General features: G+C 37.2%; 1 protein-coding gene across 1 annotated transcript; it reads left to right on the top strand.

The window, feature by feature from the left end:
• Window positions 1–1,730: 1,730 nt before the first annotated feature.
• Window positions 1,731–27,062, top strand: LOC105358505 (adhesion G-protein coupled receptor G5-like). The gene is made up of 19 exons (XM_023950909.2): window positions 1,731–1,894; window positions 3,033–3,136; window positions 3,279–3,348; window positions 4,662–4,696; window positions 6,532–6,566; window positions 7,034–7,104; window positions 7,808–7,842; window positions 8,438–8,513; window positions 9,343–9,484; window positions 10,676–10,786; window positions 11,553–11,678; window positions 12,273–12,318; window positions 12,446–12,540; window positions 15,586–15,701; window positions 15,790–16,058; window positions 16,144–16,243; window positions 16,911–17,040; window positions 17,688–17,844; window positions 18,059–27,062. The coding sequence occupies exons 1-19, from the start codon at window positions 1,821–1,823 to the stop codon at window positions 18,166–18,168; spliced, it is 1,902 nt and encodes a 633-aa protein (XP_023806677.2). The 5' UTR covers window positions 1,731–1,820; the 3' UTR covers window positions 18,169–27,062.
• Window positions 27,063–27,523: the final 461 nt, after the last annotated feature.

Raw genomic sequence — 27,523 nt, 5'->3', positions numbered from 1 at the left:
TACACCTGGCTGTGGTTCCTGCCTCCGGCTCGACTCGCGCCCCTGACTGTCCCCCCAACCACGGCTGGATGAAGCTCGTCTGCTGGACTTTATACATGTAGTTGTAGATTTAGATAAGTTAATTCTTCTCTAAGAGTTCTGGTAAATCGCCTGTCCGTCCTGGGGGAGGATCCCTCCATGTGGCTACCCCTGAGGTTTCTTCGTTTTTTCCGGAATCTGTTTTTTTTTAGGAGTTTTTCCTTACTGCGAAGGGGGGTCTAAGGGCAGGGATGCCAGTTTAGTTTGGTCAGTTTGTTAGTTCATTTTAGTATTTTACTATTGAACTCTATGTATTCATGATCCTTTTGAGTTCATGTTTCACTTTTTCAATTACCGATACGAAGCCCATTGAGACGACTGTTGTTGTGAATTTGGGCTATACAACTGAATTGAATTGAATTGATCATGTTTTCAAGAGTATAGTGCGCAATAGATCCTGTTTTTGCACTAAGATGTGTTACAGTAGTGTACATGCAGAATTGACCATAGATTTATACTCATCAGATGAAACTCACAATTCTAAATGCCAAATCCTCTGCAGAGATCTAAAAACACCCATTACTATAAAGTTTATAAAAATTCTACTCACAAATTGAGCATTGTGTTTTCCATTGTTTTGCGGTGTGTAATAATGTGTGTGTAATAGTGTAATGATGTGTGTAGTGTTTGCATTTTTGAAAGCTTCGAGCTGCTGTTTTGCTGTGTAAGTTTGAGTTTTTAAGGGGTAAGGTGTGGTGTGTTTATGTAGCTTTAGAAAAGGGTGTGGTGTTCAGGCATTGAGGAACATGGAGGACACTTTTGTTAAATATGTTTATCATTTAAGAACAACTGTAATGTGTTGCAGTTAATGTGTTGTGTTGTAAGTTAATATGTTGTTCTGTGAGTTATTGTGTTGTGTTATGAGTTAATGTGTTGTGTTGTGACCCTTCTGGGCCACCGTAGAATGAAGATCCAAAGAAAAGCTAAATTAGTGCATAAATGAATGTGCCGGTTTTCTAAAGTTGAATAAAAGTTTAAGCCAGACTGTTTTTATATAGAAACAGTGTTTAACACCTTTTTAAAATACTCCCATAAAGTTAAATGTTTCTTCTCAAGCTGACGGGTACGTTAGAATTTTACTCACAAAATTCTACAGTGTGTAATTTCTTTGAATATTTGGGTTTTTTTTTTTTGCTCGTGACATGAATCAACAGTTGTTTGTTCTAGAGGAAACAGAAAATAGGTGTTTTACCTCATTGGATGCTTCCTGTTTTCCTCTGTCATTTACATGTTTTTCAGACTCAAAAGTTTCAGTCACTTCTCCTCATTCTCATTCTGGCTGTCTCATCTACTCACAGAAATACATGACTTGTAAGGTAAGATTCGGTTAACTTTCTTGTTTGAACCAAAAATATGAAAAAAAAATTGTTTTGATTTTTACATAAAGAAATATTAAAATGTATTTTGTGGGTTCAGTCGTAAAGATAAGGTGAGTTAGAAATTGTTTACTTGGACCTGAAAGTTGAGGATGCTTTTGAAACTTTTATTTTAATTTATGATTCAATTTAAGTGTTTTTTTTAAGGGAAGCCCTTCTTTTTATCATTTAGAACTAAAAGAAAGCTGTGGTGTTGTGGTAGTTAGAACTGTTTGGATAGTTAGAACTGTTTCCTGTCTGGTTTTAACCACGGTTGGGTTCTTTCTGTGTGAGTTTGTCTGTTCTCCACCGTGCATGTGTGGGTTTTCTCCTAACACTCTAGCTTCACAGGTTGATCGGTGGCTCTGAATTCTTCCTTAGGGGTGAATGAGTGTTTGTGGTTCTGTGATGGACAGACAAACTCTTTCGGGGTGTACCCACCTTCACCGTGTACAGCCGAGGTAGATTCTATCCTTAAATTGATTACGGTTTAAAAATGAGTTCATTTTAGCTTAATTTTTCTTAATTGAATTTTCAAATTAGTATTTTTTCAGCTCCAACCCCTGAAATTTGTTGGAATAGCTGAAAAAACTCTCCTTGTAATTTTTTTTCCAATTCCAACAACATTTACCCCTCACTCAATGAGACTGGATGGTGCATCAGCAGAAGACTATTGAGAACTAAGCTGGCTGCCAATAAATGGGCTTAGCAGTCTCTAAGTGAACACTAACAAATATTTGGGACAGAGACTGTAGATTGGATATGGAATATGAATATCACCTTTTTAAGAATTTTTTTTTCACATTTAGAACAAACATGAATACAAGCATACTCAGTTATATAACGTTTTTTTTGAATGTTTACAATTTTCTTCATCATTGATATCTGTTCTTTTTCATACATGTAGAATTGTAGATTAAATTGTTTGAGATCAGTTCTGATGTTAAAACTTTCATTGTAATTCTAATTTTAATTGTTATGTTGTTTTTATTCCTTGACAATGCGCACCATAGGGGCTGAAGGGGAAAACTTCAAGGTCACTGAGGGAGGGGTAAATATTGTCCAATTGAGACAAAAAATCACAAGGAGAGTTTTCTCAGCTAATACAACCAAATTGATGGGTTGGAATTTAGAATTTCCAACTTCCACTTTTAAGGACCACCCTAATATATATACAGTATATCCATGTTTTGATGTAGATTTTAGAAAAACAAATAAGTCAATGAAATGGGCTAAACATAACTTTTTCTTGTATTTTCTTTAATTTGAAAAATATTGTTTTAAGTATTTGACTTAACTATTTTTTTTTAATTGTAAAGGGTTCAAAGAAAAAAAGCTTTTGCTTTCGCTTAATCATTTTTTTTTTATCATTTATAGTAACGTTTTTGCAGTTATATATTAAAATGTGCAGCCGTGTTCTTGGTGACCCAAAACCATTTGGGTTTGGTGAAGTGGTCTAGATCTTCCCTGTTTGTGTGTAAAATGATGCAGGTTTGTTTGAGAAGTGTGTAGATGAGAAGCAGCATAACAACACTTTGAATACTAAAGAAAAGTCCAATACAAGTTCTGCCTATTTATCTGAGTTTTTTCATGTCACAGGATGATGTTTTGGATATTTTGGGGATTGGTGGTCATTTGCGTCTCGGATAGTCAATGTAGAAAAAGGTATTTTCAAAGCCTCTGCGATAATATATCAAATGGAAGTAAGTCTGATTCTGAACAATGTTTTTTGTATATTATTTTTGTTCATCTAACTTGATGTTATTTTGTGTTTTATGCTCTTAACAGTACAATTTTTTTTAACATAAATAGAAATGTCAAATTTAGGTTTCTTTTTTCTTCTAGCCCAAAACTGTGAAAAACACAAAGAGATGATCCGCAATGGAACTCATGGAAAATCACCAAAAGAAATCAGGTAAATGTCGATGTAATTGTTGTTAACTTTATTTCTGCAGCACAGTTACATCAATCCCAGAGAGACCACACAGGTTTATTTTTTATTTAAAGGGCAAAACAGTTTCTGCATTAGCTTTTTCAAAGGCTATTTCAAAGATGTGATTTTTGAGTGAAGCATTAAACTGAGAAAAACTACAGCAGCTCTGATGCTCAGAGACCAAATTCAGGATCCATCAGCAGCCATTCCAAAAAGCTCTGTCTCCTCTAGATTATAGTGGATTGTGGAAAATCCAAAAGTCACTCAGTAGAACTAAAATCTCTCAATAGAGGACATGGATACAACAGCTGATGGAGCTTCAGCATTAGAGTCTATCAAAATAAAGTATCCTTGATGATGATTCATCTTCAAGATTTTTATAGACCCAGGAGATGATTGTCCTAAAATCAGCAGCTGTAACAAATTTAATCTGAACAACCGCCAAGTAGTTTCTGCTTTCTGTCTCTGATGGTTGGTTTTATTACTGTTGCTGCAGATTAGTAACTGAAGCATGAGATAAGTGCTCCCCCTGGTGGTTTGGAGCTGCAGGTACTAGTGAGCTGAGGTTTTGTCTCCTCCAAAGACCAGATCCTCTTTCCTCCAGTCTGGCCATAAACAAAGTGTTGTAATCACACCATGTGGGATCATGAAGAGGCTTTTGTGCTTTACAGTCCTAAACAAAGTGATGGCTCAACCAACGTGTTGAATCCTCAACATGTAGATGTTTCCAAAGCATCATTTGAAACACACATGACCATGAGTTAACAGAATGTCAGTGTTGGGATTTTAACTGACCTTCAACATCGAGTATTGAGTTTGTACAAGTATAGACTTCAGGCTGATTTGCTCATTATATTAGAGTTTTGGAAGTAATAATCAGTTATCAAAGGTTAACTAATTGGGTGGCAGTTTAGCTCAGAGTGTAGAGCAAGTCGTCCAACAAACGAAGGACTGGCGGATTGATTCCCGCTCTCCCCAGCCAGCTGTCGCCCCACGAGCACGGCCAGCCTGCAGCTCACCGCTCCCCCCAGGAGATGGGTCAAAATGGGGAGAAAAATTTCCCCATTGTGGGACAAATAAAGTATCAATTATTTTTATTATTGATAAAATGCTTTTAGTGTCAGTGGCATAACAGAAATATGTCCATGTTTGCATTGTTTGTTTATGTATTCTCAATCAACTGTTAGGAAATAAATGGATGATTTTAATTAGGTCTGTGTTTCAGCTTTCTACTCCTTACATGGTTTCAAGTATGATCCACTTCTGAATTTTAATGGATTTTGTTTATTTCATAGAGAGGAATGCAAGAACATGTTCAAGAGGGAAAATGGTGAGTGCAAAAGTAAAAACTATTTTGATAGTTATGAATGATATACAGCATGTTGGTTAAGACTTTCACTCTTCTTTTATCAAACAAACATTTAATAAAAAAATCTTCGGGGAATTACTGAACTGGAATCAGAGATAGAAACAAAATCAGACAAAACATGGACAATTTAGAGAGAGCATATTACTCTTAGAAAGAGTAATATGCTCTCTCTTCCACGTTCCAGTTAACAAACATTCAGCAGTGTTCTGCATCAGCTGGAGACGGGACTAGGGCGATTGGGAGACGCAATAATTAAGACAGTTACAGTGATCCAGCCGAGTTGTAATAATTGTATTTTACTGTTACAATTAGGTTATGAAATATTTAATACACTAGGTGTGTATTAAATAAACCCATTTTGTAATTTAGGCTAAACTTTATTAATCTTACTCATATCTGTAACAGTCTTTTGTTGGACCGGACGGAAAAGAAAAGAAAACAAGAGAAGAAGAGAGAGGGATGACGGGGGGGGGGGGGGGTTAGGAGGGTGATGAAAGGGAGGGGGGGTAGAACCATGGAGCAGCATAAGGCAACAAGTTGCTGGACGTTTACAATCATCACAGTAAGGTTTAGAAGTATTTTAATTCCATAAGGCGGCGTGCCCTGTCCACACACACACACCCAAATGCCACAAACATACCTGTGGGTTCCACAAAAGCCCACATACAAAACATGTCAACATGTTCACAATACAACTGATGTTCACACACGCATGCTCATGCATTCGGACCGACCCATGTGTAATATTTAATTTAATCACTCAAACTATTTGTGCAAAGGTGACATAGCATCTGTGCTCGAGGGCTGATGGAGTAGGCAGCCTTCTTGGCTAATGGCACATATATCTGGGTATCATCTGCATAGCAATAAAAAGCACATTTGTGATTTCTAGGAATGGAACCCAGGGGGAGTAAGTAAAGGGAGAAAAGCAGAGGCCCAAGGACTGTACCCTGTGGGACCCCGTAGTGGAGCAAAGGAAGACTGAACATGACTGAAATGTACACAGAATGTTCTGTCTTCCAAATACGACCTAAACCATTAACGTTTACATGCAGGCAGCTTTGACTGACTCCATGTGAACCACAAAAAGAGGGCAGAGTTTATTTGGGAGGGTCACAGTTAACCTGAACAAAAAAAAATAATTCAAAACAAAGAATCTAGACACATAAAACACAAACCATGACACCACCTAACCAAGGACAAAAATACAAATGGATGTTAAAAAGTAAATTGGTAAACCTTTCCTCTTTGTATCTAAATAGTTTGCATAAACTTTTAGATACAATGTTTCTGGAAACTTTAGGTAACTATTTTTGATAAATCTACTCTGACTTAAAAAAAAAAAGTTTTATGTGTAGAAAATATCTTACTATATGTAATCAGTTTATGTATGTGTGAGCTATATGTTTGTGTGATACAGTCAACCCAAAATCAATAAAGCATCATTGGAAACACACATGACCATTAGTCAACAGAATGTCAGTGATGGGATTTTAACTGGCCTTCAACATCAAGTATTGAGTTTGTATTAGAAAAAGACTTCAGGCTGAGTTGCTCATTATATTAGAGTTTTTAAAGTAATAATCAGTTATCAAAGGTTAATTAAATGCTTTTAGTGTCAGTGGTAGAACAGAAATCTGTCCATGTTTGCATTGTTTGTTTCTGTATTCTCAATCAAGTGTTTGAAAATAAACAGATGATTTGAATTAGGTCTAACTGTGTATTTCTGCTTTCTACTCCTGACATGATTTCAAGTATGATCCACTTCTGAATTTTAACAGATTTTTTTTTTATAGTCACAAATGCAAGAACATGTCAGAAGAGCACACGGGTGAGCACTAAAGTAAAAATTATCTTGATAGTAATGAATGGTATACAGCATGTTGGTTAAGACTTTGACTCTTCTTTTATCAAACAAACATTTCATAAAAAGTCCTCGAAGGATAACTGAACTGGAATCAGAGCTGGAAACAAAATCCGACAAAACATGGAAAATTTAGAAAGAGCTTCATACATTAAGACACTAACGTTTACCTGCAGGCAGCTTTGACTCACTCCAGGTGAACCACAGAAAGAGGACGGGGTTTATATGGGAGGAGTCACAGCCAACCTGCAAAAAAAAACTCAAACCACAATTAAAAAACAAATAATCCAGAGACCTAAAAAAGAAGTTTTAGGAATTATCGTACTATATGTCATCAGTTTATGTATGTGTGAGCTATATGTTTGTGTGATACAGTCAACCCAGAAATTATCCAGATAATGCTTTTATTCTAATATAGAAAAATATTTCAACAGGTCCATCCAAATCCCAGTGTGCCGGTGAAAATTTTATCAAGATGTGTATTGGAAAAAAAAAAACTTTCAAGGTAAATGTTTTACACTTCATATGTAAAAGAGGTCATTAGATTGTTTTGGTTTCTAAATATTATGGGTGAGAATTGTAAATGGATAAATGTGAGCGGCTTATGGAATAATGCACGCTTTGCATATCTTGTTAAATCTGAAATCTCAAGACCAGGTGAGTGTAAAGGCAGGTACTTGTGAGCTGAGGTTTTGTCTCCAAAGACCAGATCCTCTTTCCTCCAGTCTGGCCATAAACAAAGTGATGTAATCACACCATGTGTGATCATGAAGAGGCTTTTGTGCTTTACAGTCCTAAACAAAGTGACGGCTTAACCAACGTGTTGAATCCTCAACATGTAGATGTTTCCAAAGTATCATTTGAAACACACATGACCATGAGTCAACAAAATGTCAGTGTTGGGATTTTAACTGACCTTCAACATCAAGTATTGAGTATGTACAAGTATAGAATTTAAGCTGATTTGCTCATTATATTAGAATTTGTAAGTAATGATCATGAAAAGGTTAATTAAATGCTTTTAGTGTCAGTGGTAGAACAGAAATCTGTCCATGTTTGCATTGTTTGTTTCTGTATTCTCAATCAAGTGTTAGGAAATAAATCGATGATTTTAATTAGGTCTAACTGTGTATTTCTGCTTTCTACTCCTGACATGATTTCAAGCATGATCCACTTTAGAATTTTTATGGATTCTGTTTATTTTACAGTAAGAAATGCGATGACGACTCCAAGAAGGATAATGGTGAGTCCAAAAGTAAAAATTATCTTGATAGTTATGAATGGTATACAGCACGTTGGTTAAGACTTTGACTCTTCTTTTATCAAACAAACATTTCATAAAAAAAATCTTCGAGGAATTACTGAACTGGAATGAGAGCTAGAAACAAAATCAGACAAAACATGGAAAATTTAGTAAGAGCATCATAAATTAAGACACTAACATTTACGATCAGGCAGCTTTGACTCTCTCCAGGTGAACCACAGACAAAGGGCGGGGTTTATTTGGGAGGAGTCACAGCCAACCTGCAAAAAACAAAGAAATCAGAATGCAACACAAATAATCTAGAGACCGAAGAAAAATAACATGACTCCATCTAACAAAAATACAAATGGATGTTAAAAGAAAATAGGTAACCTTACATCTTTGTATCTAAAAAGTTGCACATTGAATCAATGTTTGTGGGAACTGTAGGTAACTCTTTTTGATAAAAAAAAAGTTGTAAGAATGATCATATTAAATGTCATAAGTTAATGTACATGAGCTATTTGTTTTTGTGTAATACAATCAACTCATGTTCTGCTTTTATTCTAATAAATATAGATTCATATTTTAACAGGTCTTCTCCAGTCACTGTGTGCTGTAGAAAGTTTCATCAACCTTTGTAAGCGTGGAATGTACCAAAACTTTGTAAGGTAAATTTTTTACACTTCATATGTAAAAGATGTAATTTAATTGTTTTGGTTTCTAAATATTTTGGGTCAGATTTGTAAATGGATAAATCTATTGTTAATTGTTGTTTCAAATGAAATTACTTTTCAATGTGACTGTGTCAGTAAAACACTAGTATTACAAAAGTAAATGTAAAAGCAAGTGTTTAGTTACTAGTTATTTAAAATATGGTCTACTAATACAGAAAATTACTGCTGTTGCACATTTAAAAAAAGGATTTAATATCAGTATAAAGAAAATGAAATAGAAAAAGCAAAAAATAACACACCAACCTTTGTTACAAATACAAAAATGACGCTTGCAAACTTTATTTTTTCCAGCAGACTCCTGGTTTTCCTTGAATTAAAATGTGGCTATGATGATATTTTTTTTTACTCAGCTATCCTCTAAAAAGTAGCACAACAAAACAAAAACATAAAAGAAAAAAAGAAACTCACCATTTCTTATGGAATAATGATTATATTTTATTAAATCTGAAATCTTAATACCAGGCGAGTGTTAAGGCAACCAAACCATCTCCATGCTCTAATACTGCCAGAGTAAAGAGAAACAGAAAATATTTATTTTTGGAATTACTTCTTTGTACAGTTTTAGGTCTAATGCATCATTTTTGTGCAATATAATGAAAAAGATTTAAAAAAATAGAGGCTTGTATGGAACTAAAAAAAATAATATAATAGGTTTCCACAAAAACCTTATTTGACATGTAAAATATTGGAGCAAAATTTAAATTAGTAAAGAAAATGCTCAAAAAGGCCCAGACTGCTAAGGCTTAACTTCTTTTTTTCCCAGGGACATTAATGAAGTAAAAGATGTTCTGGAAGAAACGGACGTGTCAGAATCCACTCTATTGTTTGGTGACAGCTATTCAGCGCTTCTGTACAAGCCTGGTGAAACCCTCAATGAAACTGAGTTTCATTCTGACAAGAATATGGTAAAACAAACTGCTCTGTTTGTGTTCGTGCAAGAGCAAAACTTAAGAAAAATAGTTAGCTGTGTTTTCAGGTGAAACTTGTTGCAGGAATATGTCTGAACGTTAAAGTCTGCATGATTTTGGATCATGAAGCATAGTTTGTATTTTAGAATACAGAAAATAATCAAGTGGTCCAGTGCAGGTTCAGACATCAACCTCAGTGAAAACTGTGGTACGTGTCTGAGAGAGCTGTGCTTAACCATGGCTAAAAAATAAATAAAAAGAAACGACTCCCTGTGTCATCGATCAATTCAAACTCTTATTAAAAAATATACATAAATAAAAAACGTTTTTGTAATTAGTCTAGTAATGAAGATAAAATTCAATTCAATTTGGGTAAACAAGAAATATTTCAAAATTACAGACTGAAGAGATATTTTGGAATTTTATTGGAACATTGATGTAAATGCACAGCAAAATTCTAAATATAGAAGACATTAAGTGAGGTTTTAACTTACAGCCAGGATATGTATTTGTCTGAATATTACACCTTTATTTGTAGATAATGTCCTAAAATGCTTCTATTTTCCAGTAAAAATTGTTTCAGCAGAAATATGACCACTTAACTGGTTTTGTCTTTGCTTGCAGTTAAACAAAACAAACTTACAATTCCAAGTGATGCAATAAAGCATTTTTGGATCCCATGAGAGTCCAAGTCCTCTAGAATTAGAATTAGTTCAGTGTTTGATGAATTTTGAGAAGCAAACATAGCTGATAAAATGCAGTTGTGAAAATTTTAGAAGACTTGATGTAAATGTATGAAATTCTTCCAATTATTTTTTTAATTAAAATAAAGTAAGGCTGAATATCTTAAATAAATTTGAGACATTTGATGCCTTACTACAAATGTTGTCAAATAAAGAATTGAACTTTATTCATCTCACAGAGGAGAAATTCACATGAAGACCAGAGTTGAACTATTATGTTACTGAATAATTGTACGTATAATAAAACCAAAGGAACTGAACTTGAATGCATCAATCTTTGCTAATATGACTTGAGGATTTGACCTTACAGCCGCCTGCCTACATTGCAATGTCTCCTGCAGGGACAAATCAGAACAAATGTACAGAAAAACTAAGTTGTTGGATGAATGTTGGATGTTTTGCTACAGAATAAATATATCTGACTTGCTGTTATTTTCACGAACAGTCGGTTACATATCAACGTGCCAACACCACGGTGAGCGTTTACCTCCCGGAAAGTTTGGATATCGGCAAGGAAGACAAAATCATCTTCAGCATTCTTCAGTTTCCAAATGGGGTCAGACAACACGGTTGAACATCAAACACTCGCTTTAGTTCACGTAGATCATGGGTGTCAAACTCATTTTCACTGAGGGCCACATGAGCATATTGGCTGTCCCCATAGGGCCAGATATAACTTATACATGTAACTGAACTAACGGAACTAAAAATAAATGTAACTACTCCTTAATGTTAAATAACTAATTTATTTATTTATTATAACTTTTTAAAGTACAATTACAGTTGCATTGAAAACATATGTTTGCTTGTTACTCTAGCATAAATCTTTTTAAGCTTTGTCTGCTTATTAAAACCCACGATCAAACTGTCCAAGTTAAAAAAGAAAAAAAAACATAAAACTGAGCTAGAAAGAACATGTATTACACGTGTTACATTTTACTAAAAAAGGCTGCACACAGCCTTGCATCAACTGATGGTTTGATGACAACAATTTGTCTGCATAAACGCATAAGACCTCCAAAGACTGAATAATTACAACTGCAGCTATACATAAATAATATGTAATCAACTAAAAAAAAAATATTTTAAGAAATTAAAAACTTTTATGCTCTCGCGGCCCACAGTAAGTGACATGGCGGGCCACATTTGGCCTCCGGGCCTTGAGTTTGACACGTGTGACGTAGATGAACACTGGAGTCTGAAAATATCACCAAACATTTTTAGACACTTTCTTTCAATAGTAAATATTTATCCATTCATATAAGAAGAGACAGTTTACATCAATTATGAAACTGTGTTTCTTTTTTTTTTTCTGTTTACAGACTGTTCAGAACAGCACGTCTGAACTGTATGGGCAGAGACTAGTTGGCCTGAGTGTGGCCAACAAAACCATTTCAGGACTTTCTGATCGTGTCAACCTGACCATGAGTTTTTCACTGGGACAAAATGTAACTATGTCTTTGTTTACTTATCCATTTATAATGTCTGCCTTTCATCTTATTAAAACTGCAGAACCGTCCAAAGACTACAATAAATCATTAGTGTTTTTAGATTTTGAAATTCCTCCAGAAATCTGAATTGTATAATGTAAAAACTGACCCAAATCTGTCTAGTAAATAAGAAGAGCCACAATAAATGTACTGATTAAGGTGAGAACCACCTCCATTTATAGCCTTTATTACCAACCAATGTAAAGGATTTTCACCACCTATTTATTTTATTTACAATATATTTTAGTACTTTTTGTTTTAATTTGCTATTTAAGATAATTAATAAGATAAATATGTTAGAAAAAAATGTTCTACAGAAATACATTTAGACAAACAACAGAATTCAAACTAGAATTTTTATGTAATGATCAGCCAATTCTGACACTAGAACAATAGTGTACTATGTTCCTGAATGCATTTAATTCTCACCTGTAATCTTACTAATAATATATGTATGAAAAAAGGAAACCAATAAAATAAAATTTAAATTAAAAAAATAAGTGGGAAAAAAGAGATACCGGTACTTAATGTTTTGATTGTATTTTGTCACAGCAATCAGCAGTAAAAACCCTCTGTGTGTTCCTAGATGATTCTGGAAGTGAGTAAAGATACTCTATTACTAACAAAACAAGTCAATGCTGGAAAGTTTATGGTTTAGTTTACAAAAAACAGAGAATTTATGTCTTTTGTATGTAATCTTAAAAAAATCACTGTTTTATCACCAGATTTAAGCAGTAATGGCTGCCTGACCCTGTGGGATAAAAATCAGAGTCAAGTCACCTGTTCTTGTAACCATCTCACATACTTTGGTGTACTCCTGGTAAGGCTGGTCCTCCTTTCTTTAATCAACAGTCTTATTAAGGCTAACATTTTCTAAATGCTTTACAATTTAGTAACCTATTGTAAGCATCAATAGGTTGTGTGAAAAATATATTTTCTTTGTTAAATCTGTACATTGGGCTGGCCACAATCAGAAAAAGCAGGCAACTGCTGGGCGGCAGTGCATGGTAACAAAAGGAGCCAAGCCTCTTCAAAGTGCCACTATTGCAGTTTATTGGTTTTACACAGATGGTAATAAAGTGGCCAACTGTAACTGACAAACACTGTTCATGCAACAAACACTATATTACCAAAAGTATTGCCTCAATTGCCTTGACCCACATGAACTGAAGTCCTAACCCTTAGAGTTCAATTTGATGTCCATCTACCTTTTGAAGCTATTACAGCTTCAAATCTTCTGAGGAGGCTGTCCACAAGGTTGAGGAGTGTTTATAGACATTCTTCCAAAAGCAAATTGGTGAGGTCACATACTGATGGGGTCCGCTCCAAACGGTTCCCACAAGGTTGGGAGCATGGACTTGTCTAAAATGTTTTAGTATCCAGAAGCATTCATAGTTCCTTTCTCTGGAACTAAGGGACCAAGTCCTGAAAAACAAGCCCTCACCATGATTGCTCCTCCACCAAATTTCACTCTCTGCACAATCCAGTTCCAAATTTAGTTCTCCTGGCAACCTCCAAATCCAGACTCGTCCATCAGATTGCCAGATGGAAAAACAGGATTCAACACTCCAGAGAAGGCATCTCCACTGCTCTAGACTCCAGAGGTGGCATGCTTTACACCACTGCATCCGACGCTTTGCATTGCATTTGGTGATGTGTGGCTTGATTGCAGCTGCTCGGCCATGGAAACCCATTCCATGAAGCTCTCTGCATTCTGGATTTAGGCTAATCTGAAGGTCACATGTAGTTTGGAGCTCTGTAGCAATTGACTGTGCAAAAAGTCAGCAACCTCTTTGCATTATGCTTCAGCATCAACTGACCCCTGTCCATCAGTTTACGCCAGGGGTCCCCAAATCCAGGGCTGCTGGTTTTCTAGAAACCCTGCCTATTTTGCTGCTGATTACCTAGATCAGGTGTGTTTAGCCAATAAGGAACCTCAATGGCAGGTTGGTTGGAAAACATGTAGGACTCCGGCCCTCGAGGTCTGGATTTGGGGACCCCTGGTTTACGTGGTCTACCACTTTGTGGTTGAGTTGCTGTTGTTCCCAAAGTCTTCCATTTTGTTCTGATAGAGCTGACAGTTGACTGTGGAATTTTTAGGACCGAGGACATTTCACCACTGGATTTGTTGCACAGGTGACATCCTATGACAGTATCATGCTTGAATTCACTGAGGTCCTTACAGAGGCCCATTATTTCACAATTGTTTGTAAAAACAGTCTGCATGTCTGAGGGCTTGATTTTATACACCTGTGGCCAGACCAAGTGGTTTGTTGTGGTTCCGTGGGCGTGCCTCTGCAGTGACTACTCCTCACCTGCTCCTCATCATCTCGTCACCTGCAGCTCATTACAGAGAGTACTTATTCAGAGGAGGAGCCGTCGGCAAACGCCAGATTATTGTGCCTCACGAGTGAAAGTCTGCCAGCCCGTGTATTTATCTCCCTGTCTGTCAGCAAAACTCCGCCAGTCTGCTCATCTGCCTGCCGTTTCTCCTCCCCTCCATTCATCCCCTCTGCCACATAATATTAAAACCCAGTGCGCCACTCCATTTTTGTGTCCGCGCTTGGATTCTGCAAAGCTCCTCCGGTTTCACAACATGATTAGGACACCTGATTTTGTATCTGTATATATGGTGCATCACTGAAAGAATTACCATGACAGTCTGTTTGACAGTGTAAAGCACATTAAACGGTCTCAATTAGAAACACATTTTTACCATATTGGGATAAACTGTTGGGCAGTTGCTGTGATTTCCGAGTATGTTTATGAAGACTCTCATTCATCTAGGTTGATTCCATCACAGTGGTAGGTTTAGGGGATGTCATCTGGACTTAGTTTTTAGTTAGGAGACGTGTCACCTCTTATCCATGAGGCTTTGTCAATTCTGATTTCAGAGATTATTTTTCTTTTAAAAAACCTCACATGTTCACTTCTGACTATTGCACAAAGAACTTTTATTTAATCTGCCCACATGTTGAAAAGAAACCATCAGTAATTTTCCTTTACATCTTTTACGACAAATATAAGTACAGAAACTATGCTATGCCCGCAGCGGAGCACGTTAGCTTGCTATTTCAGCATCCGGGCGGCTGGCTGGCCGACAGACAGAGAGCCACTGCGACATGAGGAAGCAGCCAGCTCGGGCCTTGTTAATCATATGATATTTTTCTTATTTTTATAGAGACTATAATAAATAGATCGCCTATTTTGATTCTTGATTTTATTTTTCTCCTCTTGAACTACTGTGGGTCACAGAAACACAGAAGTGCCTTTTGCAGCAGGACGGAGTGCGTAACGGGAGAGACTGTGAATGAACCCAGACATGGAGACGTGATTACCGATGCTTTTGTAGAGCTTTTTCAAATAAATAAATCCGATCTCTAAACATACTCCATGTCTTCCATACACCATCATTATATATACACAGACAGAAATGTGAAGGTATCTGCTGTAAATCCAAGTATTGCTGTGTTTATGAATGACTAATCACATGAATTAATGTTTCGTAGGAACTAATTTATGTTTTTTTTTTACCCATGTCAGGTCACATGCGCTGTAATTTCTTGAGAAATATGCTAAAAAACAATAATAATAATGAATTACTTTCAGTTTATGTAACCCAAAAGCAGCACTAGCAAACATCTGTAAAGAAGGCAATACAGAAATCAGACATAAAATAGGAATATAAAAAGCAAAATATAAGACTTGGCCCACCCCAAAGAGGGCTGTAAAGTGTATAATGTCCCATTGCAAATCCGCTGGACACTCTGACTTGGTGGGGGTCTGACACGATGGTTGATATGAATACATTTGTAGCTCTGATGTCCACTATATGGATCAATATCAAAATGTACTTTCCCTGCAGGTATCCGCTTCCCTGTCCTCCACCGACCAGCAGATAATGTCATACATTTCTGAGATCGGCTGCGGTATTTCTCTTTTTTTTCTAGTGGTCACAGTTTTTGTCTTCTTCACAATGAGGTACTGAAGTATTTTCTGTTATATATCCTACATCTTACAACCCATATATGGTATTCAATAACAATTGCTTATCACATCTTCTCTACAGGAAAATCAAAGTTGATGATTCTAAAAAGATTCACATCAGCCTGGCGATCGCCTTGATCCTCCTCAACCTACATTTCCTTCCCAGTGAGATGGCTGCAGCGTCCTCCTCTTCGGGCCTTTGTGTTTACATGGCTCTTGCTCTCCACTACTCTCTGTTAGCTACCTTCTGCTGGATGGGCTTGGAGGGGTTCCACCTCTACCTTCTCATCGTCAAAGTCTTCAACATCTACATCAATAGATACATGTTGAAAATCAGTGTGGTGGGATGGGGTGAGTGTCGTTAGCTGAATGGAGACACGTTTAATGGTGTACATTGAAAAAACAGTTCTTTGTTTATTTTTTTTGTTTGTTTCAGGTGTTCCAGCGGTAATTGTGTTGATTTTGCTGTCAATAAACACAGAGTTTTATGGCAGATTTGCAGTTGTGGACTCATCCAACTCCACTAATAGTACAATGTAAGAAAAACTAAAGAACAAAATTGAACATCTAGCAACTTATTTTAAGTTTAAAGTAATGCTGTCAGAAGTCAGAACTGTCTCCCCCTCTGGTCACCATTGGGAACTATCTCCAGAGTTCTAACCACACTTCCTGGATGCTCCACACCCGACTCTCATTTCACTCAATCAACCGCTGCATACTTAAGTTCTGCACTGAACTCAGCGCGAAGTATTGTTTGTGCCACTCTGCCTACCTTACTGAGCGTTATTTCTGGACCTGGTCCTCTGTCTTCTGACCCTATTTGCCTGCTGCCTGCCTCGACCCTCGCCTGTATTTTGACCATCCTATCTCTCCTCGGATGAACTTGTTATTGACTGCTGCCTGCCTGGCCCTGATTTAGCTTTGCAGACTTTCAGCTGAGCTAATAAGCCTGCTGCACTTGGATCCAGCTGTCTGCCTGTTCTTGTGACAATCGCAGTTTTTTAATTTTATTTTATCCATCAAAATTATTGGGGTCTAATGGTATTAACAGTTTTTTTTGCAAATCCACTTACATTTTAAAAAAAGAATTGCTACCTACAACTGCAATGACACAAACATGTGTTCCTGGATTAAAGAAATAAATCATTTATAATTTAATAACTTATTAAGTTATAATAGTTTTCTTTGCTTTCTTTTTTGTAGATGCTACATAACCAATGAGAACGTAAAGTGGGTGACCACAGTGGGAGTGTTTGGTCTGATGTTCCTCTTTGTCATGGTCGTGTTTTTGGTAACAGTCAGAAATCTGATGACAAACTGCTGTCAGAAAGAGGTAAGATCCACAAATTAGGGTATTATTTTCTATTCATTTTTAGAACACTAGCTTACTGAATGACAAAGTTATTCAGCATCCGTGGTGGGGTGGTCGACCTCAGATTAGAAAACTGCAGGTTCGAGTCACGCCTTGCCGTCCATGTGTTGAAGTGTTGGGCAAGACCGTAGCCGCGGTTACATATGCAAAATATCTTGATCTTGATCAGATCAATGGCCCGATTAAATTCCACATCTAGAACGAGACATATAGAACGAACGTTCACATGGTCACACTTTTGGGCGTAATAAAACATTTGGGCATGCGCAGTAGTGTTAAAATACCAGAAGAGTCCCGTTGTAAACAAACTGGGTTGCCATGTTTTGATCTGAACAAGTCTGATCAGGGCAGAGTATTCCGAACGGCGTGTTCACATGACGCATTTTTAATCTGATCAGGCATTCTTTCCGATTACTTTTGTCCATGGAAATGCAGCTACTGACCCCACATTACTTCTGGAAAGTTGGCACCAGTGAATGTGGGGAATGGAGAGTGACTGTGTGAATGGGACTGTGACTGTAAAGCGCTTTGGGCCTTCGAGGAAAGTAGAAAAGCGCTTTACAAGTTTATACCATTTGATTATTTTGTGTTCTTTACATGTCCCTCAGTTCAAGCAGAAGAACTGGAAAGGACTGAAGCAGAACGTCTGCACCGTGCTGGTCCTCATCACTCTGCTTGGGATTACCTGGGGAATCATCTTCTTCTCGTTTGGACAACTGACCACTCCTGGCCTCTACGTCTTCAGCATTTTGAACTCACTGCAAGGTGTGGACATTTGAGATTTTATTTTTTAACTAAATACAACATTTAAAGATGGCCCCCAAAATAAAACCAAAATCAATCTCAATTTCTTTCTAAATGTGTTCAAAACAGCACATTTCCACAAATCACAAAGCAAGTGTTGGGCCTGATGGGCCTCAAACTGTAGAATATTTCATTATTGAGTTCTTAAGCTTTATTTCTCTTTTGTCTCCTGCAGGTTTTTTCATCTTTCTCTACTTCGTTTTCTCTCTAAGAAAAACCAAAGACATCACAACTTCACCAAGTGAGAAACCAACCACCACAAGCTCCCTGGATATTTTGGAGTAGCATCTCATCCAAGTGGACTTTTGTTCTTCAGTCCCGGACCTGAGTTCAGTGATTCTGACATTGATAACATTTGCTTTCTTTGCAACATTTTTTTTAACTATGGTGTTGTGCCTTTAGCAGATATTTACGTAGCAAATTGATTTTCTTTTTTTATGAACATTCTCAAAACTTTACAGTGATGATTTAATTTTGAAAGTATTTTATTTTGAGGTAACACATTATATAAATATTATGTTAATCTTCCAATTATTTTATTAAAATAATTAGTTTCACACTGCTACCTGTTGCGCAGGGAAGGCAATTAGTGAGACACACCCTGCCTTCACCATGCGGCCACTACCCCTCCATCTTCAGTTGGAGTGAGCAGTCTTTGCTGGTGAGTTGTTTTCTGCGGTCTCCCGATATTCTAAGTTAGCTGTTGAAAAATTGGTTTTAGATTCCTAAATGTATTAAAGATTGGATGCTATTGACATGAAATTGCTGTAGAATCGTTTAGATTTATTTTTAACTATCTTTTTAAGTGTTCTTTGGTGCCAGTTTTTAATGGCATTTTTTTTCCTTTTGATCACGTAGGGAGCTGGGGGGTATTCCAGGAAGCATGTTTAAACTAGCCTGACTTTCAGCCTGAACTCTGGCTGAAATCCGCCTGAATTTGCTTACTCTGGGTGTGTCGGTTCCAAAAGACCCGGATATGAGTTGGTGTAATTACGCTCGACTTGGTAACCCTGGGTTAATGGACGAGCACGTCAAGTACAGAAAGACATTCTCAATGGATCGCCGATTTCCGGAGTCACCATGGAAACGCGTGTTGAACAAAAGAGAACGCCATGCTTCAGTGAGATGGAAGTGAGACGGAGTCTGAGCTTGTAATGACGGTGTATAAAGATTATACGTCCATCAAAAAAGTAATATGGCTGCATCAGCAAAAGAAAGAGTTTCTGCTTGTAGTAGAAGAACAAAGTAAATGCACAATTTCTGATCGTAGTTCCATTTTCCTTGTGACGCATATATATATAACTTATCCAATTTTGCCAACTTACCGTAAATGAATTACTTCTATTGTTAACAAGTAATTGAGTTAAATTTATTCAACCTAATTTCTTACATCTATAAAACTCAATAATTGTTTATCCAACTCAAATTTACATATTTATCTAACTAAATGTCATATTACCCCAATTCAAATAATCTTTTTTCCATCTTAATTAATTATAATTCTTGAACTCTCATATACAGTAAACCCTTGTTTTTCGCGGGGGTTACGTTCCAGAAAGAGCCCGTGATAGTCAAAAACCGTGAAGTAGAAACCTCTATTTTTTTTTCAATTATGATACAATTAAATACTCTATTATACATTGAAAAGAAAGAACAAACCATTTTATAGGCTCAAGCATTTGTTTCACAAATCAAAGTACTTTAGAAACGTTTTTTAACAAATAACTTCTGTACTGTACTGTCAAATAATAATTTTAATCATCAATGTGAACAGAAGGCGTCAAATCGCGGAGATTAGCCCCGCCCACCGCGACCCGCGTAATTGGATTAAACGGGAGAAAATATAAAATGATGATTATGAAAAAATACAAAGTACAGTCGCACAAATAGTGACTCGGGTGTATTTAACTGCTCTAAGTTCAGACTGAGCCGCTGCATCCTGACTCCTGATTTTTCTTTTAAAGCCCGCGGTGCAGCTGCAGGTGTGTTTGTTCGGGAGAAGAACATAGTGATCGGCAGTTGGTGTCGCTCTTTTTTCTTCTTCGCAAAAACATCCTTATACACCGACATGCCAACATCAAGAGAAATTGCAAGTACATAATGTAAATTTGGCAAGCTGTTTTACGTACGTGTACATATTAAACTGCAACGTTATTGACGCACAGGTAGAGAAGAAGCAGAGTGGCTTTTTAGCCAATCAGAATGCCGAACACAATGCACGCTGCAAATGCGTGAAGTAGCGAAACCGTGAAAAGTAAACCGTGTTATAGCGAGGGATCACTGTAACTCTAAGTTTGAGCCGGAAGATATTCTCATTTTTATAAAAAAAAAAAAATGTTATGCCTAAAGTTCATACATTTATTTAGGAATTTCCATCATTGTCAGTATAGTAATTAGTGGTAGGGATGCTATATAAACTTATCATCCTCTCCCTCCTTCTCACTCATGGTGGAGAGACTTAAGCTTAGTAGGACAAAATAATTCATCAAAACATGGTGAAACACAGTAAAACAGCTAAACAACTAAACACATTTGGTCAACAACCGCACTTAAATCCAAATCCGTCCAGACAGGCAAAGGGAATGGTATCCCACAATCCATTGCGGTGTCGATCTAACAGCAGCACCAATGTTACTCCTAATTAATTAGATTAATTTGAATGAAAGTAAAATAACTGTCTGAAAACTATGTGTTATTTTTAAACTGACTTAACGAAAAAATGATTTATCTTAACTGAAGCAAATAATTTAAGTTAGATCAAAGTATAAAGTTTATCTTTCCAACATCCATACGTGGTTTTATCACCCTCTCAAGGTGGAAAAAGTATTATCTGAGCTTCTTCATCCACTAAATCGTCTTCAAATGGACACGCCATGTCACCTCTCTCAAAACAAACTAACCTTCAACTGAACCTGCTTCAGACCAGGTTATGTTCAGAGCATGAGTTGCTATGGCAACTTGACCTACCCTGAAACATCCCTCCATTTCTGGAACCAAAAGCTGAGGTTATCAACTTCCTTAGCCTCAAACTTACCGTGGGAGCTAGCATAACCTGCTTTCTGGAATACCCCCCTGCACTTGTGCTGTCCACTAATGCCATGTTCTTTTGCGCTGTTTTAAAGGTTGGTTTCAGCCATTTTGTTTTATTTTGTTTAATACTATATTATTTTAAATGCTGTTTTATTTACCAAGTATGTGTGTTTCTTTTTGTTTTATTATAGTTTGGTGTTGTGTCCGAGTGTATTTCATTGAAGAAATTGTAATTTTATTAAATTTTTTGGATGACTGTAATTGTTGAGTTGTAGTGAGCAGTCTGTGCTGGGAGCTGCACTTGTGCTGTCCACTAATGCCATGTTCTTTTGCACTGTTTTAAAGGCATTAACCCTTGGGGCATTTTAGATGACCCCACCCTTACATTGTCGTGTTCTCCCTACCATGACGAAGGTGGATAAAGGTGGAAAGATTTCATGTAATCCATGAACACCAATTAGGATCACAAATCATTGAAGAAAAAAGGTTCAGAGCACTGTTTAGTGGGTCTAGATGACCCAACTCCCAACGGTAAAGTGCCTAGGATAGCACAAGGGTTACAGATGCAGTGACCAGAATTGAGTCTCGTCCTCCTTATTGTGCAATGACGACCAAACTGAACCTGTTACACTTAGCCCAAAGGGATTTTTCAACAGCTGTCATAGTTACATGAGTCTGTATGGGATGTTATGGATGAAAGAAATCCATAGAAGAACTGTAAGCTATGCTAAAAAAATGCATATAAGAAAGCTGTAAAAATACATCAATACATCCCTGGTTTATTGTTATAATAACAGCCTTTATATGTTCTTAACAATTTTTCTCCTGTCAAAACCCGGTCTGTTTCTCCCTGGTTCACTCCAGAACTCCATAAAATAAAAGCATAATGCTGCCAGTTAGACTGGCTTTGCAAAAGATCTGACCCTCCCATTCAGAAGGAAATCTACAAAGGACATATTTTACAATACAAGGACTTGGTTTCCAACACTAAAAAGAATTATTTTTTAACCCAAGGTATTTTTATTGAGTTTAACATTATACAAACATAATTACAGAGTTCTGTAAGTCTGAAAGACAAATTACTGAAAGAAGTGTTTATAATAAAGAAAGGAAACAAAAAATAAATAAAAAAACAAACACATAATAATACGTAAGAATAGTAAATAAGATTAACAAAATACCCCATACCATTCCCTGTTACTGCCACAGTCATACCATCACTCCATCACGCATGACCTGTACTATGTGCTACCATGCAGCTAAGCATTATTTTACTGAACTGTTTGCAAATAAAGGAAATTCTTTTTTTTTTCTTTTTTTCAAAATTGTTTTTATTGGATTTTAGAGCAGCAATAGTAAACACATGATAACAACAATGATTACACTTTTTTTTTTCCCTCCCCCCCATTGAAACCTAGAACAAAAGCAAAAAAACAAACAGAAAGGCAATACACATCCCATCACTAAGCCTAATATACACCAAAGACTTACAATAATAGTAATGAATCATTAAAATTAAGAAAATAAAATGGCAGCACAACATGTGTGATATATCAAAAGAAACTCTCCAGGGATCACGAATAGGACATGTGTAAAGCATTAGAACACACAAAGAAAAAAAAAAAAAAAAAAAAACATAAAGAGGGTCTTCATAAATAGAGAACAAATAGTTCAGGTCAGTGATATTTTAAAGTAACAATGAGTGAGCGCAAACGAAATAATCGAAATACCTAAAAGTATATTTTTTAGGAAAATGAGAGCCAGCTAGGTGGGTATGTTACGTGATTGTAAGGTGTTAACATGTCCAAAAAAGGGTTGCCAAATTTTAAAGAACTTGCCCGTGGCACCACGTAGAGTAAACTTAATCTTTTCAAGTTTACTATAGTGCAAAACATCCTTGATCCAGATTTCTAGCGTAGGAGGACAGGGAGACTTCCAACACAACAAAATCCTGCGTCTTGCCAAAAAAGTGAGAAATGCCACAAAATCAGATTGTAGTGTTGGCAAGTTTATCATATTGGGGATGACCCCAAACAAGGCAGTTAACGGCTCAGGTTTGAGGGGCAATTTGAGGGTCTGCGATAAGAATCCGAAGACGTTAGTCCAGTATTGTGCAAGTGATGGACATGACCAAAACATATGAGTAGAAGAGGCGGGGGAGTGGTGACAACGATCGCATTCAGGATTAATATCTGGGTATATCCGAGAGAGTCGAGATTTAGTCCAGTGTGTTCGGTGCAAAACTTTACATTGAATCAATCCATGTTTAGCACACAATGAGGAGCTATGGACACGCTTCAGGATTTTGTCCCAAAGGTCGTCCTGGATCACAAAACCCAAATCCTGTTCCCATGCCATTTTGACCGTCGCAGTTGAAGACTTGCACATAAAACATATCCTCTCATACAGACATGATATCATCCCTTTTGATAGTGGTGGTGGAATCATAAGATTGTCAAAATCATGGTCGGGGGGTCTGGATGGAAACTGGTGAGTGTTTTCCTTGACAAAACTACGGATTTGTAAGTAGCGGAAAAAGTGGTTCTTTGGAAGACCGAATTTGGAAGTAAGTTGTTCAAAGGAGGCAAACATGCCCTCAATATAGAGGTCCTTGAGCGATCTGATACCCAAGGAGACCCAAACGGAGAATGCTCCATCCACTGTTGAGGGCCGAAATGAAGGGTTCTTTGCAATGGGAATTGTAAGGAAAGAGATTTTATTTTAAAGTAACGTCTAAATTGATACCAAATTTTCAATGTGGCTTTGATAACAGTGTTATCGTGATATTCAGGGCTCGGTAATTGCTTAGGAGCATAGATTAGTGATTTTAAAGAAGACGAGACACAAGAAGAGGCCTCAAGGCTCAACCATGCTGGGGCACTCTCTAAGCCATCTGCCTGTAGCCAATACCTAATGACGCGAAAATTGCATGCCCAGTAATAAAACAAAGTTTGGCAGGGCCATCCCTCCTGCACACTTGGGTCGTTGGAGGTATGTTTTACGAATTCTAGGAGGCTTGTTGTTCCAAATGAATCTAGACAGAGTCTGATCAAGCTTACAGAAAAAAGAGATTGGGATAAAGGCAGGGACGCATTGAAAAAGGAAAGAGAACTTTGGGAGCACGTTCATTTTGATTGTATTAATTCGGCCAGCTACTGACAGGTGAAGTAGCGACCATCTGTCCAAATCACTCTTAATTTTGATTAAGAGTGGGTCAAAATTTGACTTAAAAAGGTTCTCAAATTTCCTGGTAACCTTCACCCCCAAGTATGTGAAACTATCTAGTGAAACCTGAAATGGGAGAACGGCAGTTGGATATGCTTGAGCAGCAACATTCACAGGAAAAAGTTCACTTTTCCCAAGGTTCAGCTTATAGCCTGAAATAAGGCTAAACTGGTGAAGAGTTGAGAGCAGAGTAGGAAAAGAGAGAGTGGGCTTCGAGATATAAAGAAGCAAATCATCAGCATATAATGAAATTCGCTGTTCCATTCCATTTCTTGTTACTCCGGCAATCTGGCATTTGGATCTAAGTGAGATGGCCAAAGGTTCTATAGCAATAGCAACGAGCAATGGCGACAAAGGACATCCCTGCCTCGTACCTCTAAAAAGAGGAAAAAATTCAGAGTGAGTGTTGTTTGTTTTGATTGAGGCAAGTGGGGAGGTATACAAAAGCCTGACCCAAGAAGTGAACATTTTACCAAATCCAAATTTCTCCAAGACATAGAAAAGGTAATCCCATTCAACTCTGTCGAAAGCCTTCTCAGCATCTAAACTTATGACAAACTCAGGCTCGATGGTGTCTAAAGAGTTATAGAGAACATTAAACAACCGTCTGAGATTGGAAAAGGCATATCTCCCTTTCATAAATCCTGTTTGGTCCGGACTGATCACTGATGGCAAAATTCCCTCAATACGCATAGCTAGAAGCTTGGCAAGAATTTTATAATCCACATTTAATAGGGAGATAGGGCGATATGAGCCACAGGATAAAGGATCCTTTTCCTTTTTCAGGATAAGGGATACAGTTGCTTGTCGGAGAGATAATGGGAGGGAACCCACTTCCAGTGAGTGTTTAAACATATTAAGTATTAAAGGTGCCAATTTAGGCATAAATTTTCGGTAGAACTCAACAGGGAACCCATCCCGTCCAGGACATTTAGAACATTGCATCTTATTTATAGCCTGCAAAATTTCTTCAATCGTTATGGGCTCCTCTAATCGATCGCTATATGTATGTTCAATTACCGGAAAATTCTGACAGTTAAAGAAGGAGTCCAGGGATGCAGTGCTGGGTGTACACTCCGAGGTGTAAAGTGATGAGTAGAACTCACAAAATTGGTTATTAATTATTTGAGGATCTGTGGAGATTCCATCTGGTGTCTGAATTTGGGGAATGAGATGCGCTGCTGCTGCACTACGAAGCTGATGGGAGAGTAATTTGCTAGCCTTGTCTCCGTACTCATACTGAGAGTGTTGCAATTTAAGTAAAGATTCCTCAGCTTGAGTTGATGATAAGTGGTCAAACCTAGCCTGTAAAGACAACCTGTTGTTATAGATCTCGGGTGATGGGCAGGCAGCATAAAGCTCATCAAGTTGTAATATTCGCGTGGTGATCTCCAAAACCTTTGCCCTCCTCTGCCTCCTCTCATAGTCAGCATAGGATATGATATGCCCTCTGATGAAAGCTTTAAAAGTTTCCCACAGAAGGGAGGGAGATATACCTGGTGTGACGTTAGTGGCAATAAAGAGGTCTATCTTAGATGCCACAAAGGCTGTAAATTTTTCGTCTGCAAGTAGTCGTGTGTTCAAGCGCCATGGAGGAAATGAGAAATTTTTGCCAACTGCCAGGTCTAAAATCACTGGAGCATGATCAGATATGACTATAGCATCATGGGAGCAAGAGCGAACATGCAACACAAGCCGACTATCTAAAAGGAAATAATCAATACGAGTATATGTGTGGTGTACAGGAGAAAAAAAAGTGTATTCTCTGCGTGAGGGATTAAGAAAACCCCATGTGTCAATAACTGAGAATTCCTGAAGAAAAGTATTAATAACTTTAGATGAATTTGATTGTCTGCTAGGCTTATTTGAGGATCGATCTAGTTGACCAAGCCAACAATTAAAGTCCCCCCCAAGAACGAGGAAATGGGAAGTTAACTCTGGGATTTTAGAGAAAAAGGAACTAAAAAAGTTATGATTGTCCCAGTTGGGTGCATAAACATTTGCAAAAATGAATTTGGTGTTAAATATGCTTCCTTTTACAATAATGTATCGACCATTAGGGTCAGCAATAACGCTGGAGGGAACAAAAGGAACAGATTTATGTATTAATATGGCTGCACCACGGGCTTTTGATGGAAATGCAGAATGAAATAACTGGCCCACCCAACCTCTACGGAGCCTTGAGTGGTCTGAGATTTTTAAATGTGTTTCTTGTAGGAACACAATCTCAGCACCCATGTGTTGCAGATGCCGAATAACTTTGCTCCTTTTAATAGGCTGATTTAAACCTTTACAGTTCCAACTACAAAACTTATAAGAGCGACCTGCTGGTCGGTTACTTGTGCCACTCATAACAAAACGATAGGTAGTATATAAAGTGTGACACTGAACAAGATAAACATCTGAAGACCAAGAGAAACAAAACAGTAAGACAAAAACAAAAAAAACCCAAATAAACATACCCCAAAATGCTGGAGCATCTTCCCAAACAAGATGCGCGCACCCCTCTCATTACAAACTACTAGGCACTTCCTTCGCACCTCTTGAAGTCCCAGCAGAGCTCCGGCTCCTGTCGGCTCAGAGCAGCAACAGATACAAGTAAAAATTGTGTTTTTTCAGTAAAAATAATAAAAAAATAAATAAAATAAAAACAAAAAAAAATAAGGCACCCCTCTACTAATTAAAGCTTAAGAAAATACTATAAAAATATAAATAAGTAAAAAAAAAAAAATATATATATATATATATATATATATATATATATATATATATATATATATATATATATATATATATATATATATATATATAAATATATGTATATACATATATAAATAGATAAAACTAGAAAATAACATAGATAAACAGAATAATATTAGAACTAAGAAAAGAAAAAATTGTTAGGAAATAAAAGCTTAGAAAAAGTAAATAAATAAATAAATAAAAATTACGCAGCCCGCACATAAACCTTAGTGAGATGAAAAGTGGTTGTGCATCTTAGGAGGTAGAGTTTCCCAGAATCTTATTGGCAAAGTCAGTAGCTGCTGATGGCTCAGTAAACTTACGCACCGCCCCGTCCGGAAGGGTAATTATCAGTTCTGCAGGATAGAACAGACCAAATTTGACACCCGGACAGGTGTGCAGTAGACGCTTGACACTTGTAAACTCTGAGCGCTTCTTGGCCACTGCAGGTGTAAAGTCAGGAAAGATGGAGATCTTTTTGCCCTGAAAAAGGAGAGGTGTGTTGGCCCCCGCCTGACGTAGCATCTTTTCTTTAATGTGAAAATAGTGCACCCTGACCAGCAGAGGTCTAGGGGGGGCCCCTGTTTTGGGTTTTGGGCCAAGAGCTCTGTGAGCGCGATCCAGCAGGGGGGGTTCATCCAAT

This window comes from Oryzias latipes, chromosome 3, assembly GCF_053564925.1.
Source record: "Oryzias latipes strain Hd-rR chromosome 3, Olatipes_Hd-rR_3.1".
NCBI lineage: Eukaryota > Metazoa > Chordata > Actinopteri > Beloniformes > Adrianichthyidae > Oryzias > Oryzias latipes.
This window is presented reverse-complemented; position numbering and strand designations above follow the sequence as displayed.

Coding starts and splice junctions, on each gene's coding strand:
- LOC105358505 (XM_023950909.2), top strand. CDS start 1,821: ATGAGTGTTTGTGGTTCTGTGATGGACAGACAAACTCTTTCGGGGTGT. Junction 10,787..11,552: donor TTCTTCAGTTTCCAAATGGG/GTCAGACAACAC, acceptor TTCTGTTTACAG/ACTGTTCAGAACAGCACGTC. Junction 15,702..15,789: donor TTTGTCTTCTTCACAATGAG/GTACTGAAGTAT, acceptor TCTTCTCTACAG/GAAAATCAAAGTTGATGATT.